The following is a 17,484-nucleotide window of genomic DNA, read 5'->3' as shown; positions in this document are numbered from 1 at the left end:
CGGCTCACGAATCGCTTACACGACATCTCTCTCCATCACAGATTCCTCCAACCCTCGCCCATCCTCCTCGCTCAGCCCAACCCATCTACCAACACGTTCTTAACCTCTTCGCCATCTCACCGACTTCACCTAACCACTACCTCGTCCCCTCCGCCACCTCTCTCTTCGGACCTCCCGCCTCAGCCACCAGCGAGGATATTACCAGCGATACCACTACACCCATCACCACGACAAACACCCACGGCACGACGCCGCCGAGAGAAACGTGGTGCGCTGTTTCCGCCTTCCAATACGGTGGGAAAAGGTTCGTGAATTTCAGTGGCGGGAACGGATTGAATGCTCGAGATGCGGACTCTAGGTGGAGGTAGGTCAGTAGGGTGGCTGGTGGGATGGGAAGGGGACGGGTTCGTACTTGATTGTTCTAACGTCAGTATGAAGTAGGGGAAGAATAGTGGGGTGTTCATTGTGTAGGTGAGACTGTTATTGTAATTGAGGTTGTGGGGTTGTAGGGTTGAAGGGGGTAGAGGAGGGGAGGTTATGTACTGTACGGATCCCCGTTGTTCCCATTTGTCGGGATATGAACCAGATGGTTGGGAAACCGTCGGGATGGAGATGTTGGATTTGAACGATTGATGTGAGGAAGATAGGAAAGGAATATATAAGTGGGTGCGGTGTAGTGTAGTGTATCGGATCAATAGGTACTGAGCGTAATATCTTTCGCATCATATAAGTACCTATGCTCGTAGTGATCCCTTTGCAGCAATGAAGGCCTGTTCGTTTCGGAGAACACAGAAGGTACCTAGTGATTGCATACTCGATACTGTCAAGATCTATGGGTCGTCTGCAAGATACGATGTAGGTTCGACGCTTTACGATCTGTGACGTCTCTTTTCTTACGGAACTTTTGGTCACATTGTCTGAAGGCTTACTCTCAAAAATTTATCTACGGAGCCTAAATCATTGAGAACCTGTAAGTAGATCTATTCTTCTTAGAGGGTTTCCCTCAATTCTGTAGTCGGAACCTCTAGCCTGTCAAAGACATGTTTCAAGTGCATACATTGAAGTCGCTCCACTGTCAGAGTCTACGGGAACAAGCTGATAGGAAGACCGCGGATGAACAGAAGAAGTCGATAAAAATATATGGAGCGTGTAGTCCATATCAAGCAATGTCTGGGGTGACCAGGGGATCCATATTGGGAACCATGGTAATTATAATATGCCATGCGATGTCAGCAGCCAATTCCATGCAACTAGCCGCTTTGGGCAAATATTGGAAACACTGTCGATCTATGACGATCTTCAGATCTTGATATCAGTCTCAAAAGACCGGGTGTGGTCGATTACCCATGGCCGGTGCGTTCTAGAGGTAGTGACATGTCAACTAAAAAAATAAGGGATGTTGCACAATGCAAGATCATGAAAACATGATTGAGGCGTGTAAGACTGTGCTACCGCGATCAATGACCAGCTTATCAGAACGCCTCTCCCTGGGACTTCATGAAAGGAAGGATTCGCCAATGTTGTGTGGGCAGTCGGACAGATCTAGGACAGACGCGGCGGCAGCCCTTTGTGTGCAACGGTTGCGAGTGTTGAGACACGTCGCGTCTTTGTCGCGTACTTCTCCTCGGATATACGGGATGTTGGGAAGGGAAATCCTGCATGAAGGTGGATCTGCCTCGTAGGGTCTCGACGGTCTAGATATCTAGGTCCCTAAGATACTTAGATGACGGAGAGCAATCCGACAGGCAATGTGAACAGTATCCCGTTATGGAAGAAAGGTTACTAAATGGGTAGGTAGTGATTAGTCGGACCTACTAGCATGATGAGAATGGTGACAGTATGTTTCCACTGACATATGCATGTAGGGTCCGATCTGAATCGACGATCATTGCAGCAATCAATCGCTACCGAGGCAAAGGAGACAGAATGTAATGACTATCTCGTATAATAATGATTGAATGGTAGGATGGAGGAGGTTACTGTGTAGAGTTGAGAGTTAGAGTTACATAACAGGAGGGGGAGAGGAGGGAGAGGGAAGCCAGTCACAGTCCCAATCCGGTTAGTCGGGAAGAAAGTGGCGCCGCACCCATAAGCCAAGCCCCTGGGACCTTCCCTCCCCCGGCTTCGCTCTCTTCTGCTCCCTGCAAGTTTCCCCATTCACATTTCCAGTCCTGTACACTTACACTTATAACTTACTACTACACCACTCCTCACACACTGCACACTACACTTACTCGTATCTACCGTGCACGCTTCGTCTTCCTTTTCCCCTCATCCTCACATCTGTTGTTTGGGCTCAATATCTACTTGCGAGCATTACCAGAGAGAAGCTTTATTAGAGCTCCTGTACACTTATACATCATAGCTGTCGCATGAGCACTACCGGTGAGCTCGGCTGAATTAACACCCCCGCGAATTCCATACACCAGACCGGCAGAGGGTATGCACGTTGGCCTGGCCACTTGCTAGCTTCATGTATTTTCTATGCCTGAATTGCATATTCCAGAGTACATTGTAATTAACTAGTTGACAGTAGAACAACATTCCTTTCGCATCGCAACAGCTCGATTCGTAACCCACCCTGTACACTTCCCCGCCAATTACGCCCGAGAACCAGTCACAATGCCATCCCAACGACGCATGCGCCTCAGTGGCCTTCTCTTCATCGTCGTTGTCATAGTAATTCTCTACATGAGCAGCTCAGCCAGCCGGACACAGGGCTCGGATTTCTACACCAGAACGCAAGAGGCCCTCCAATCGAGGGAGTACGAAGCAGCTGCCAAACAACGCGATGCAGAAGACGTCGGTTCCCGTTTGAAGGCGGCAGAAAACGCTGCTAAGCAGTCGGCGGATAAAAAGAGCCAGAAATACTTTGAGTCGGTCGATGGCGCAGGCAATGAGAAGAGCGTTGCTGGACGGGTCAAGCTAGGAGAACAGGCAGCAGACAGGAAGAACCCCCCAGGTGTTGCCAACGTTGGAGGCAGGCCTGCAGACATACACGCTGCCAAGGAGGATAAGGATGAGACAAAAGAGCAGCACGAAGCCGAGGTCGAATTGAATGCTATCCTGAAAAAGAGTCCAAGTACGTACCAGAAAGCACTTGTGGTCTGATGCGCCTGCTAACGTACCCTACAGTGATCATTTTCAGCAAATCCTACTGTCCCTATTCTAAAAAGGCAAAGAACATTCTCCTCAAGAAATACAAAATCGTTCCTGAGCCTTTCGTGGTCGAGCTCGACGAACACCCTCTCGGCCACTATCTTCAGCAAACGCTCGGCCAGACCACCGGCCGAACGACGGTTCCTAATGTTCTACTCATGGGCAAGAGTATCGGTGGAGGTGACGACATCGAAGAACTCCACATTCACAACAAGCTCATCGACAAAGTCAAAACTATGGGTGGCAGCCGCATAGTCGAGGTCGCACACCGAGACGGCCTGTCCATGGATTCCGACTCAAGGTCAGAGGTAAAACTCCGGGTTTGAGTGACAAACCATACGTAGCTCCAGCAATTCTCATTCTATTATTTCGTTGTACATATTACCAAACGGATCATAAACGGCGTTGACAGGGTGGAATGCCCTTGGGTCTGCGGACCGGGATTTGGGAATTGAGCATACTACTCAATGTTCGGATTGGAGATACCTCTGGGACAATTGGCTTTTAGGTTTTGAGGAGGTTTACTAATTGACTTGCCCATTCTAATTTCCCTCCGCCATCCATGGATTTATCAATCAAAAACAATTCATCATGACCAAAACTCTGACTTTACTCCCCAATTTTTTCTTCGCCTCTTTTAGGCTCATCTCCATACCAATCTGCCAATTTCGTTTTGTTTCGTTTCTTATTATGAGAGCAGGGGGCCCTTCCACTCTTTTTTACTGCTATTCACCCGCACCAAAACGCCCCTGTCTTCTGATCATGGTCACGAATACATTTTCGACTAGAAAACAATATTGCTCTACTAATTTCGAAATGCCCCTCAAGAACCCAGCGAGGCCGGGGCGACTGTCTGCAACGGATAGATGTAGAATCACTCAAGGACATTCTCAGCTCTCAACATCACATTTAGGGACCAAGTTCGGGATCTACCCTGTACAATGGGATATCCAAAGTGCCACAATCCTAGAACCTTAGCATTGAAACTTTTACATATCTACCTCGGCCCGCCGATACGGTATATTTCCATCCCTAATGCCCAACCATCTTCTGCTGCGCCTCCGCATACCGGTTACCAGTCGGCTTCGCAGCATCGACGATCCTCCGCATCTCCGCGCGCTCCTCCTCCGTCAACACCACATCCCTCGACGCCCAGTTCTCCTCCAGCCGGCTGGACTTCGTGGTACCGGGGATGGGTATCATGCCCTGCGCGGCGACCCACGCAAGCGCAATCTGCGACGTCTTGACGCCCTTCTTCGCCGCGAGCTTCTTGATCTCCTCCACGATCGCCTTGTTCTTGTAGAAGTTCTCGCCTTGGAATTTGGGTACTGTCGAGAGTGTTAGGTTACAGAGCACTGATGTTGGTGGGGACTTGAGGGGAGAGGGTTACCTGATCGTCGGAAGTCGTTCGCGGCGAAGTCGTCGGGAGAGTTGTAGTCGAAGTTATCGACGAGCCAGCCGTGGCCTAGGGGGCTGTATGCGACGTATGCGACGCCTAGTTCCTTCGCGGTGTCGATGAGGCCGTCGGTCTCGTGTAGTGTTTCGAAGGCGGAGTACTCTGCTTGCACGGCGTCGATCTTCGCGACTATGGATCCAGTCAGAAATGCGTCAAGGGATCCATATAAGTGATTTCAACTTACTGGCATTGGCAGCACGCAGCGTCTTCGCCGAGCACTCGGAGAGACCGATGTACTTCGTCTTTCCCTGCCTGCGGATCTCATCGAGCGCGGGGATCGATTCGGTGAGCGGGGTGTTGGGGTCGATGCGGTGGAGATAGTACAGGTCTGGCGCGAAGCCGAGGCGAGAGATGGTGCCCTCGATGTATTCCTTGATATGCTCCGCAGAATTCGTGCAACCAGATTCGCCGTTGAAGCACTTCAATCCGCATTTTGATGCAACTGGAATTCGTTTGTTAGCAAACAGTGTCCACCTCTTGTGCGGGGGGTTCACGAGCTCGTGTGGGTTACGTTATGTTACGTACTGAAGACCTTGTCACGGACATTGTGCTTCCTAATGAAATCACCGAGGAGCTTCTCGTTCACGCCGGCTTGGTACACGACTGCGGTGTCCCAGAATGTGCACCCCAATTCGATGGCCTTGAGCAGGACGGGCTCTGCTTCCTCGAGACTGAGATCGCTGCCGAGGCCGAAGCTGAGGCCCATGGCGCCGAAACCTGGGGTCGGGACTTGGATGTCCTGGAATTGGAATGTTTTGCTCATTTTGTTCCTTCTCTTGTTTTGTGATGTTGAGTAACGAATTTGTTGGTGGTTAGGTCGTCAAGTATGCTGGTAGTTCAATGTCAATGAAGTTCAGCTATTTCGGCGGATCAAGTTCACTTTATATCTTCCATACCATCTATCAAAAACTCCGATGAGGCTCTGGAAGTTGATATCACTATGCGTCCAAGCTCTGAATATCTCCGGTCATCAAGATGCATTAGCTCGGCGGGATCGGCTCGACTACAAGCTTGACGTCGTTGATGCGATTATCACCGATTAATTCCGCGCCATACCATGAACGGCGATCCACAATAGAAACAGGCATTTTGAGCTAACAGGTTTGCCGGGAGCAGTTCGGCAACATAGATTTTGATTTACGGATGCTGATGACACTAGACGTTGGAACAGTTGCAGCCAAAGGTTGGTGTATGAGATGATGTGCTCTGCACCCCGGAATTATGCGCGGAATTGATTGGTTAAGTCCGTGCATCAGATCGATCTTTCTTGATAGATGCGAATGAACCCAATAAATGCTTCAAAAGTCGATCAGGAAGGATATGACTTTATCCGACACACTGTAGATGTTGCGATGGGTGGTATGGCCCTCTGTTAATATGTACGTTAATATGTACAGGATGTCACATGCACTGGGTAGTGACGCGTAGTCCAAAGCGGAGCATTGTTCTTTCCCTCCAACCAGTGTTGTTCTCCAACACTAACACAACAACTTTGTCAACGATTCATCCGCATTCAGATCCAAATTATTACGGACTCAGTCCGTACTTGAAAGTCTATTGTTACTTCCGTGTAGCCGCAATCGTACCTTACCGTCGGTCCTGTAGATAATTGTTCAATTACGTCACACTTTTCCCCCGCATATAAATCAACATGGCCCTATCAGCAGAACCCATTGTAATCCGCATATCAAGCACAGAGATTGAGAATGCATCTCTCACTCAACAGAATCTCGAGATTGCAACCAGAGCTCTGCATCGTGATGGCCTCGTTGTCATTGAGGATCTCATCCCCCACGAAATCCTCGATTCCCTCAACGACTATATGATCAAGGATGCTTACGAGCTTCGATCGAGGAAAGACAGTCCGTTTAACTACCACAGGGGAAACATTCAGCAGGATCCACTGCTTACCACGGAGCTGTTCAGCGATGAGGTTTATGTCAGTAAGTGCTTCTGGGGTAGCCAAGGATTTCTCATCGAGAGGCCAAGTCTATGGTAATGAAAATCTGGGGAAGCAAAAAGAGTCCGCTATGCTGGGCTCATCAACCACTAGACGAGCTTTTCTCTGACGGAGCCAGATCCCATCATCACCCAAATCACGTCAACAACTCTTGGTCCCAAGCCCTCCTTGCGATTCATATCTGGCAACACTGCCCTTCCGCCTTCTCCGGATGCTCCGCCCAAGTCCCAGCCGACACACACTGATGCCGACTTCAATCACCCGGAGATTCCATTCGCTCTTGTTATCAATGTGCCTCTCGTGACTATGACACCCGAGAATGGCTCTACCGAAGTTTGGCTCGGGACGCATGCGAATACTACAATCGCGGATCAGGAGGGCGCACATGGCGATCGCGCAAGCGGGAGAATCAAGTCCAATCTACTCAGGGACAGGCGCGCTCAACGACCTCCATGCCAGCCCGTCGTGAAGAAAGGAAGTGTCGTTGTACGAGACTTAAGACTATGGCATGGCGGGATGCCTAATATGAGCAAAGATCCAAGAGTCATGCTTGCTTTCAGTAAGCCAGCCACGTCGCTTAAGAGAATCCTTGCCGCTAAAAATTCTGACAGTCCATTTTGCGCCTTGGTATCGGAATCAAATGCAAGTCGAGTTTGCCGAGGAGTTGAGGGAGAGGTTGACGCTCGAGAGGACTGGCCTGCACGTGGCAGCAATATATGTGTCGAGCCAGGAGTTGGCGCAGAATTATTTGAGTCGACCGTACGGAAATGCGTACGACTTCGACCAAACCGAAAAGCTCGTGATCTAATCTCTATTTGACATATGACCCTGAAATGTCTGCTCTCAATCGCTGATCTTTAAAGGAGACGACTCCGCGTGCCAATCATGTGTGCTGGTGGTTAGAACAAAGAAAGGGAACCGTGTACGAGCCCACGAGCCAGAAGACCCTGCGTCGACAGTGACTTCCATCATAGGAATTGGGTCGATCTAATCACTGATCAAAATACCATCCGGCTGTGCATGCCCAGGCTGCGGATATTTATTCAGCATGGGCAGGTCGTATTCCGAGTGGTGCCCAGACATATCGACACGCCATAGCGCGCTCAGTAAGCACTCACTCAATCTCAACACGGGCATGCATCACCTTACCTCGTACCAACAAACATGAATAGAAACGAGCCCCACTGCAACCCGTTTTCCTTTCAATCGCCGTTACTCACACCTCGGATTTCGACATTCTGGATCTTGATTGAAGTTATTGACATCTTGCGGTCTCCTCTCCCTGCATCTATTTTTGAAGAGGAGGAGAAATGCGGATTTGCGAGAGCTCGTTTTAGGGCACTAGAGCCATGGCTATTCCGCCTGCAACCGACTGGCACTGGAGAATTTTGAGGGCTTTGGAGCTGCGCGGCACCGACAATATCAAGCAACATGAAGTCGTGAATGGCTACCGCGGCCCTCAAATATCGAAAACTGCAACCCTCGCGACAGAACTACCCTTGATGATCCTTGCAACTTCCACGGTTGCATTGCGACTCTGGTCAAGATTGGCAGTGAAAAGAATGTTGGCGGTCGATGATGTGCTCATCACACTTGGATGGGTAAGTCTGAGAAGATCTACTTTGTTCGATGCGGACTCGAGGGAGAGTCGTAAGAAGAAACCCTCTAACTGTCGACCCAGGCGTGCGCATTCGGGCGAACAGTCATTTCATGCATGAGTGCAGATGATCCATATGGTTTCAGCATAGACGGACCTGATGAACCTGCTGAGATACCATATTACCAGGTAAGCATGACGTCTGCATGTTCGGAGTTTTAGTGCTGCATGTCTCTGACAGTAAACAGCACATATTCGAACGTCGCATCGCGTACATCTTCGCCGTAGCTTTCATACGTACATCAGTCGTGTCATACTACCTTCGCATCTTCCCCCCATCACTTCTGTCCCTCCGTCGCCTTTCGTGGGTCTTGCTAGTCCTTGCCCTTGCTCAGTTCATCGAGGTTTTTACCGTGCTCATAGTCTTCTGCAAAGACATCTCAAAGATCTGGACAAATGACTATATCGCTTTCCGTGGGTCGCGGTGTTTCTCGTCGTCGACGTACAGCTATAGTGCCGCAATCGGTGATAGCATTCTCGACTGTCTGATCTTCGCACTCCCGATTCCCTATGTATGGTCTCTCACCAAGCTGCGATTTCGGCAGCGACTCAGTCTTATCATCATCTTCGCTCTTGGTTTTCTTGTCTGCGCAGTCGCGCTCACCCAAATACCCTTTATCCAACGCCGCGAACAGAACCCCAACTACTTCGGCGGCGCAATCAACCTCCTGATCGCCATACAGCTAGCTTTGGCCATAATCGCCGCGTCACTCCCGGATCTGCGGGCCCTCATTGCGAGATTCTTTCCGAAATTCGAACATTTGCATCGGAGTAGCAGCAGTGGCCGGGACGCCCAACAAGATGCGCACGAACATTATGGCGATGCGGAAAATGGTGGAGATGCGTTGCGATATCCTCAACGGGCCCAAGAATGCCAGAAGCGTGAATCGAGAATTCCGGATTGGATGCGATCGGCGATACCCGCGAGTCTGATGGAATCCAGGAATCCGCAGGACACCGAAGCAGGAGATACCAGAGTTTCGTGCGAGGAAGACCGGCCGGAGGGAGCGAAGACAGGACAGGCCAGGTTCGGATATGAATCGAGCTCGAGTCTCGGAGTCGGGGTGGGTTTGGGCGTAGGCATGAGGAGCGGACAGCCTCGACGAGGGAGCGCATTTTCCAGGCGCGCGACGGTGGCAGATATTACACCACTGCCGCAACATAGCGAAAAAAGCGAGCTCTCCACGCAGTAATATATATACACGATACATACGACGTCCCCCCGGAAGCAAGATCCGATATCTGCGAGCCTAGTGCGGCTCTATAACTTACATGATTTGACGAATTGATGACTGATGATTCTGTGCTTTTACACCTTGTGCCAGACCCATGCATGCCCAAACGGCGTTGGAAATCGAGAGCTTCTGACTTGCTGTTGCCATAATGATGCACACGCATCCGGCAAAGAAGGTTTCGTGCCATCCAACTCTTTTGAGCAAGAGTGCGAACAATCGTGTCTGTTGCGCATGCATCTCAGCCTCAGCAAAGACATTGAATCCCTCCGCTGCAGTCTCGCCAGAAACATACCATAATTACCACAGCCCTTCCCAAACTGTCGACTAGGTGGACCCGTTATCTTACGGATCGGTCCTTCCCATCCTCCTGGAATCTTACCAATGCTTCACATAAGCTTCACGGCCGCTTCATCATACACTTACATACAACATCGCTCCCCAACGAACAGTATCCCCACACCCATCATACCATACACAAACGCATACATGAACATACTTTCATACCTAGATAAGGACCTATTTTCCTAGGAAAGGAAAGGCAAGGCCAACAGCAAAACATCCACGCACCCATGAAGTACACGAATAGGTCTAGCATCACACACTAGACACGACCCTTTCGGCCCGACCTACCCGCTACCCGATCCGCATGCGCCATCGTCACCACACGTTCGATGTTAGATGCACGACGCCGTCGGGGGCCCTGCATGATGGACTGATAGAGGGGTGGTATGTGATGAGAGGGGGAGGGGGAGGGAGGGTAAGTACCGTGTACTGCTGCCGTGCGATTCGTGGCGCACTTGTGCAGAAGGAGGGTTGATGTGCGGAGGGGGTTATGGTGCGGTTGGAAGGCGTAGCGAGAGTACGGAGAGAGGGTAGCTGTTTTGAAGATGTTGGATATTAGGTGCCTGCTGTAGGAAAAGAGTGTTAAGAAGTTGCATGAACAGATATTGCATGGGTGGGGTGGTTTTCGCTGTAGAGTGTTGATGACGAGGATCATGGATAGACATGTATGAGACTTCCATCGTGCTTGAATTTGTTTGGTTGTGCGAATGCGTGTCTGATTTCTTTTTTGTTTCGAACACGACGTGCGAAAGCACACGAGGAGAATGCGTACTATCTATCTAAACATACATCTCACAGCGATTAGCAGAAACTGCGAGGAAGTACTTCCGTGATTGAATAGATGTAGAGTTAAGAAGGTTGTCGAGGATTTCTTACTAGATCTTTATTGGGAGTATGTACTGTCCAGAACCCCGAAACTTACTTGTACAAGGTAGACTTTCTGCGCATTTATTTATTAGAGTACAGATGTATGTATGTACGATACGACGCGTTTTCAATTCCCATGTCTATCTCCCTAGCCGTTGACCTTGATACATCCCCTCTTTCGCAAGCGTTGGTGGAAAGCATGAATATCAAAAACATACATATGTTCTCTCGCCTTTGGTCCTTTTGAGAAGACCGTGATGGCTTCATTCTTGTCTCTAGTTCAAATCTCACGCACAAACACCATCCTCCCTCATACTCATACTAATACACAAACACACTCACCGCACTTCCAACCACCTACTCCTCCCAACATCTCCATTAATCCTACGACACATCACATCACCCACGATCTCCCACCATCCCCAGCGCGCTCCGTCGATCATAATCAGGGCTATCCACACTTAGCGTAAGGCACACCACACACCACATTTTTACCCCACAATTCGACTAGCACGCGTGCGTACATATCCACAATTCGTCTCAATTGCTTCATGCACTGGCGATCATCGGAAGAGTATCACAGCGTACGATATATCTACGGGTAACGACGACGGCATGGGAAGTACAGGAATGGGGGAATGTTGGTGAGGAGGACAAGATGGTGAGGATGCATGTGATTTGTCCGTCGGCGCGACTTCGGGAGTCTGGAGTACGAGGGGAGGGAAGGACAATGTGTGAAAGGCGGGGAGAGGGGGGGGCTTCGGCGCCGATGGTCACTGGTGTATACCCGCAGTGCACTGCCGGTGCTGTGGGTAGGTGGTAGGGTAGCGTACTGTGCTGTGCTGTGTGGTTAGTAGAAGGTAGGTTAGTGTGCGACCCTGAGTTTTTTTGTCATGTCTCGTTTTGTTTTGTCATTTCTTATGTGAAGGGATTTGGAATCGTTGGGCGGTGCAAGGCATCACGGGGATTGTTCTGTTTTTGATGTTGGATGTTTTTCTATCTCGTGTTTGTTGGGAGCGGTTGGCGGCGTGCGATCGGTGCGTAGCGGGGTTATTTGAATTGGTTCGAGTCGAGGATGATTTGTGTTGATTTGGAATGGATTGATGATGTTACGAGGCGGTTTACAAGGTAGATGCCTATTAACGGGTAATGGGTTTTGTGGTCGACTTGATGCTGATGATGCTGATGATGCAGATGATGGGCTGGACTGGGCTAAAATAGAACGGATCGGAGTGGAGTTTGGGAGCTGCGTCGGAAGCGTGTGGAGACGAGGCGGGGTGGATGTTGGTGGTAACTAGTTCGGTAAGTAGGTATATATACGAGGGACGGCGGTTGTTTGTTTCATGGTGCTTAAGTATATACTTTATTTGCCTTTGTTTTGTGCGACAGATCTTCATTGGTGTTTGAACGAAAAGGTCGCTATCAGCCTTGCTACTTGTTTCTCTGGTGTGATTCTTGCTCGTATTTGTAGTTGTTTGGTGCTTCGAAAGTCAACCGCTGTGAAAGTTTAGATCGGAATTATACAGCTGTTACTGTTGTATAGCGCATAGTCATGTCGGATTCGACATACGATTTCATTATTGTCGGAGGTGGGTTCGAATTGTCTATAATGTTTATTCGCTTTGCAGAGGTGGACATTGAAGCTAATTGATATGCATAGGAGGAACGGCCGGATGTCTCCTCGCTCATCGTCTCGCGCACACACAGTCTCGTCCCTCGGTCCTCGTCGTCGAGGCTGGCCCGAAGCCAGAGGGTGAGCACCTCCGAGCGCCATATCACCGCTTTGCGCCTGCGTTCACACGACCTGATCTCGACTATGAGTACTCCACTATCCCGCAAAAGGAATTGAACGGACGGGTTGTGCCGTACAATCGTGGAAAGGGACTAGGAGGGAGCAGCATATTGAATTTCGCCGTGTATTTGTACGGGTCCTCGGAGGATTATAATCGGTGGGCTGAGCTAGTTGGGGATGATGCGTGGAAGTGGGAGAACACGCTGAAGTCGTTTCAAGCGATTGAAAACTACGATACCACTGGCTCGAAAGATTACCCGCATCTAGCGAATCCGGATTCAGAGGTGCATGGGAAAAGTGGCCAGGTTCAAATTTGTGTTCCACCAGTCCTAGAAAAGGGGTTCGCGTCGCATATGGAGGCCGTCATCGAGGCGGGGGAGAAGGTGAACCTGGATGCGAATTCAGGGGATCCGGTGGGAATATCGGTGTTTCCTGCGTCGTATGGGGCAGAAGGGAGGTCGACGAGCGCAACGGCGCATCTTTTGAATAGTCCGGATAATCTCACCATCTGGACTGGGGCGACGGTCCAGAGATTGGTGTTCGAGGGGACGAAGGTTGTGGGGGTAAAGACGACTGACGGCCGGACTGGTGGGTTGATAAAAAGCACACTGGGTAGGGCTACACTGACGTTGAACAGCATCTGCGCGACATGACACTATCATTACGGGTGGATCCATCGACACTCCTCGGCTGCTTCTTGTGAACGGAATCGGACCGGCCAAGGAACTCGAAGCCCTCAGCATCAAGGTCGTCAAGGACCTACCTGGCGTTGGTAAGGGCCTACACGATCACGTCATGACGTTCCTTTGCGTGGAAATCGATGGATCTCACAACGATCGGTATGCGTTCGAAAGCAACGAGAACATGATGCTCGAGGCAGATGCCCAGTGGAAGAATGACCACACCGGCAGGTACTCTCTAGATTTCAGCGGCCTCTGGGGAGGGTTCCTGAAACTTCCAGAACTCGAGAATCTCCCCGAATTCAAGGGACTGGACGAGAGTATGCAGAGATTCCTCTTGAAGGACAAGGTGCCGGCTTATGAGTTTACCGCTCCCTCCATCCTGTTCCCGCCAGGCACGCCGCTCGAGGAGGGAAATACCTATCTATCTGCTGTGGCGTTTCTGATGAACGCACAATCAGAGGGCTCTATAACACTTTCTTCGTCGAATCCAGACGACAAGCCAGTCATCGACTTTGCATACCTCACTCATCCGTATGATAAGCGCATCATGCGAGAGTCGGTGCGGCAGTCGTGGATCAAGTTGTTCGAAAACCCAGCGATCAAGCCATTGATCAAGCGTAGGCTGTACGGACCTGAGACATTATCCGACGAAGACGTCGATGCGTTTGTCAAAGATGCCGCTGGCACAGTTTGGCACGCTAATGGAACTGTGGTGATGGGCAAGCCGGAGAACCCCAAGGCATGTGTGGATACTAGTTTCCGGGTGTATGGCGTGCAAGGGCTTCGCGTGGCAGACTTGAGTGTCTGTCCTGTAACGACAAAGTGAGTTTCTTGGAGAAGAGCTGAGCATCCTGACAATGTGCTAATCTGATCATAGCAACCACACGCAAGCAACGGCATACTTGGTGGGACAGAAGGCTGCGGAAAAGCTCATTGCCGAGTACCAGTTGGACACAGTCGGTTCATCCAAGTTGTAGAGAGAGCGCAGGCTGCATTACGACGAAGTCCTATAGCAGCCATGCTTTTTACGTACGTCGTCTTACACATTGACAAATAACGGGAGTGTATTGAAATACAGAGTACTTGAAGACAATATGTGGACGATATCGGTTTGTTTCTTAGATTTAGATTAGTCTGAGTTTACAGTTATATGATGATGACTTTACGAAAGATACACGATGCAGATGAGATATGAAAATGACCAAGTATGGAACACTAGCGGTCCGAGGCTGTTGAACATGCTTTGTGATGGATGGATGATGGTCTGACAGAGGTCCAGAGGTTCATTATTTGATGTGACGGCAATAGATGGGGTGCCGAATGTGATCATGTGACTGCCTTCAAACAAGGCAGGAGCGCAACCAGCACGAGGAATAGGTAACGGCATCTTCAACCAGGCAGCAGACAAATGTATGGCGGAATAATTAGGCCTGGACCTTAACAAAATACGACAGAAGGATGATGTCAAATTTGAAAATGAAACGTGAGACGGCCGTGCACTATTGTTATTGGGCTCTCCGAGTAAAAATAGGGCAGGACATTGGCAGAGTGGCCGAGGGGCGGCGGTTGCTAGGACAAACGTTCGCTTGTGTTTGTATACGGGGGAGGATGGGGGGTGGAGAGTAGGCGGAGATCATCTACCATCATCATCTCAACCAACTTCACATTATTACAATAACCTCACTCAAAAAACCTCGAAACCTGCATCGCAAACGCAAACATTATTGTTATTAACTTACAGCGAATATTTTATCTCGGACACGAGCGGTACGATATATCAACAGGGAAGGTGTTGTCCCAAAAGACCCGCAGTAGCGCAGTTGCGGTGGTTGGTAGCCAACCTCCTCCCAGCCATCACCAAATCTAAGTACCCTATTTCCTCCCACCACCTGCACTCAATCCACCATTCCATCTTTCCACTCTTTTCTCTCTCTCACACACACACACACAAACTGCTCTCTACATTCTCCGAACATTCCATCGCTGACTTCTATCAATTCGTCTGTCTTTCTCGCGACATACGGCATTCCAAAGACAGTCACTTCCAAGAGAATCCGACGTGCAGGACGCTAAGCGAATCAACTGCATCAACCCCACCCCGCAGCATCTCACCACTCACGACTTCATTCGACCCGTTCACCGCTGATTCCTCCCTCTTTGCGCTTCTTCATAAAGCCTTAGAGTCAGAGTAACTCGCCCGTCTGGCCATTCCTTTGGTCCATTCACATTTCCAGATGTGGTTCCTCCAACCCTCAGTGGCTGCGATCGGCCTGATTGCCCTATCAAACTTGCCTTCAGCTGTAGCCAAGCCATATCCAGTTGAGATCCAGCAAACCCCCGAGCAAAGCCTACAGAACGATACTCAAATCGAGAAGAGGCAATGCGCGGGCACTCTTTGCGGTTTCTACAATCAGCTTTGCTGTGCTGCTGGTGAGACTTGCTACACCAACGCGAACAACGAGGCAGTTTGCGGAAAGGGACAGGCCAACCCTGGTGGATCATGGTCCTACTGGACTTCGACCTGGGTCGAGAGTGAGACCGTCACCAAGACCCAGGTCTTCAGTTCTTACGTCGGAGCCGCAACCCCTCAAGCTACTGCTGCCTGCAGCGACTGGCAGAACCCATGCGGCAGCCTCTGCTGCGACAGCGGATATTATTGTTTAAAGGCCGGGCAGTGTGCCTTGGTAGGAGGAGGATCTTCTGGTGGAATCATTGGTACCTTGACCCCGTCCGCACCGTTACGGCCCACGAGCTCGACTCTGATTATCGTCACAGCCACCGGAAGTCCCACCGCAACGAAGCCATTCTCAACTCCCATCCCCACTGGAGTCAATGGAACCCTAGTGGAGCAGGGACCTGGAGATAGTGGTGGTCTAAGCGGAGGAGCCATTGCCGGTATCGTCATCGGCGTGCTCCTCGGTCTACTCCTACTACTTCTCATCTGCTTCTACTGCTGTGCCAAATCTCTCTTCGACACCATCCTCGCCTGCTTCGGCTGCGGCAAGAAGCGTAAGCACACCCACGAGGAAACCTACATCGAGGAACACCACCACAGCCATGGCGGCGCGGCTGCCGGCGGTGGTCGCACCTGGTTCGGTACTCGTCCTTCCCGCCCAGATCGTCCATCCGGCTCGGGCGGCTTTGGAAATGCTTTGGGCATCGGCGCCGGTCTTGCTGGACTGGCGCTTGCCCTAGGTTTGAAGCGCAAGCACGACGCCCGACACGACAGGCCGGAGATGTCGAGTTACACAGGCTCTTCGGCATACTACAGCGACTACACAAGCTCAAGTAAGTTTCCATAAAATATGTGTATCGATCTCCAGATGCTAACAATCCTTATAGGTAGCGCAAGCTCAGATGATCGTCGATCACGCCCTACTCGTCACTCCTCACGCCGATAAGGGTCTTTCTTTTTCGCCTTCTTGTACAAAAGTTTCCGGGTTTCATCTTAACTGCATAGATTTTGTGGCGTTACGATTGAGCGTGCATGTATTTTTTCCAAGGCCTAGGCCGCAGTCTCTCCAAGGAGTTTCAGGGTGGCAGCCTTTTTCAACATGTTTTATATGTGGCAATAATGACTGGTCAAAATGGCCGCGGATGGAGAAGAATATGGATATTACGACCGATGGATTATGTAGATGACCAGGCTGCCAGGAAAGGCTGTGAATACGATTTTTTCGAGTGGATTTTGCTCGATCTTGTTCTGCTTCAATTAGTAACCGTCCCTCATCCGTGCGTGACCGATGATGCTATCGCCCAAATTCCGTTGCGTGAGAATCCGTCATTGAGGCCCAGCGAATTGAATTCTTTGGATGTAGAGGCTAATGTAACGTGAACGGTGCAGGATGTGTGTGCAGGGTGTATTATTAATGATTTGGGTCGTTATGTAGAAGAGAGCGCGTAGCTTATGGTGGTGCCTGGAGGCGGGAAGGTAGAGAAGACCTTGTTGTCATCGATCGGCTGCCAAGAGAAAAGTGGGATGAGACGTAGCGAGCTCTAAGCATCCAGCACCTTCTGCTGCTCCTCAATCAGCAACCAACACTCGCCTTCTTCCTCTCTCACAACCTCACAAGACTTACTCCCTCCAACGGACACAATATCTACGTCAATCAACATCTTCACGCTCTACATCTCTTCTATTCAGTAGCACAGCCGGCTGTTGCGCATCTGTGAACGATAACATCATCCCCGCCAACCGCCGCTCTCTCGCCACAAGTACACAGCTCCGGGGCTTTTGTGCAAGCCGGCAAGCTGGGGAAGAGAAGGTTTTCCGGTGAGGACCTTGGGAGTCCACAAAAGAAAGCCATGTCCGTAAGTAAGCGCCATTCCGGCA

At 50.3% G+C, this 17,484-nt stretch overlaps 6 protein-coding genes across 6 annotated transcripts; 5 read left to right on the top strand and 1 right to left on the bottom strand.

Moving 5' to 3' along the window:
* Nucleotides 1-2,359: 2,359 nt before the first annotated feature.
* Nucleotides 2,360-3,610, top strand: BU24DRAFT_71183 (thioredoxin-like protein). Its single transcript, XM_033534556.1, has 3 exons — nt 2,360-2,475; nt 2,537-3,082; nt 3,136-3,610. Exons 2-3 carry the CDS (start codon nt 2,623-2,625, stop codon nt 3,483-3,485), a joined length of 810 nt encoding a protein of 269 aa, XP_033378461.1. The 5' UTR covers nt 2,360-2,475; nt 2,537-2,622; the 3' UTR covers nt 3,486-3,610.
* Nucleotides 3,611-4,191: 581 nt separating this feature from the next.
* On the bottom strand, nt 4,192-5,378 carry BU24DRAFT_357213 (Aldo/keto reductase; the record flags this gene model as incomplete). Its single annotated transcript, XM_033523937.1, has 4 exons — nt 4,192-4,487; nt 4,550-4,744; nt 4,800-5,057; nt 5,141-5,378. The coding sequence occupies 4 exons, from the start codon at nt 5,376-5,378 to the stop codon at nt 4,192-4,194; spliced, it is 987 nt and encodes a 328-aa protein (XP_033378460.1).
* An 888-nt stretch (nt 5,379-6,266) lies between these two features.
* On the top strand, nt 6,267-7,383 carry BU24DRAFT_414556 (uncharacterized protein; the record flags this gene model as incomplete). The annotated part of the gene is made up of 3 exons (XM_033526229.1): nt 6,267-6,558; nt 6,694-7,134; nt 7,187-7,383. 3 exons carry the CDS (start codon nt 6,267-6,269, stop codon nt 7,381-7,383), a joined length of 930 nt encoding a protein of 309 aa, XP_033378459.1.
* A 670-nt stretch (nt 7,384-8,053) lies between these two features.
* On the top strand, nt 8,054-9,173 carry BU24DRAFT_316873 (uncharacterized protein; the record flags this gene model as incomplete). Its single annotated transcript, XM_033522885.1, has 3 exons — nt 8,054-8,176; nt 8,257-8,361; nt 8,421-9,173. Coding segments are annotated over 3 exons (981 nt in total), but the record flags the coding sequence as incomplete, so codon positions are not given.
* A 3,055-nt stretch (nt 9,174-12,228) lies between these two features.
* BU24DRAFT_357619 (GMC oxidoreductase) lies at nt 12,229-14,128 on the top strand (the record flags this gene model as incomplete). Its single annotated transcript, XM_033523963.1, has 4 exons — nt 12,229-12,265; nt 12,337-13,056; nt 13,106-13,973; nt 14,029-14,128. 4 exons carry the CDS (start codon nt 12,229-12,231, stop codon nt 14,126-14,128), a joined length of 1,725 nt encoding a protein of 574 aa, XP_033378457.1.
* A 1,257-nt stretch (nt 14,129-15,385) lies between these two features.
* On the top strand, nt 15,386-16,864 carry BU24DRAFT_496899 (uncharacterized protein; the record flags this gene model as incomplete). The annotated part of the gene is made up of 2 exons (XM_033534221.1): nt 15,386-16,439; nt 16,494-16,864. 2 exons carry the CDS (start codon nt 15,386-15,388, stop codon nt 16,550-16,552), a joined length of 1,113 nt encoding a protein of 370 aa, XP_033378456.1. The 3' UTR covers nt 16,553-16,864.
* Between the last annotated feature and the right edge of the window lie 620 nt (nt 16,865-17,484).

Source organism: Aaosphaeria arxii, assembly GCF_010015735.1.
Source record: "Aaosphaeria arxii CBS 175.79 unplaced genomic scaffold BU24scaffold_12, whole genome shotgun sequence".
Lineage (NCBI taxonomy): Eukaryota > Fungi > Ascomycota > Dothideomycetes > Pleosporales > Aaosphaeria > Aaosphaeria arxii.
This window is presented reverse-complemented; position numbering and strand designations above follow the sequence as displayed.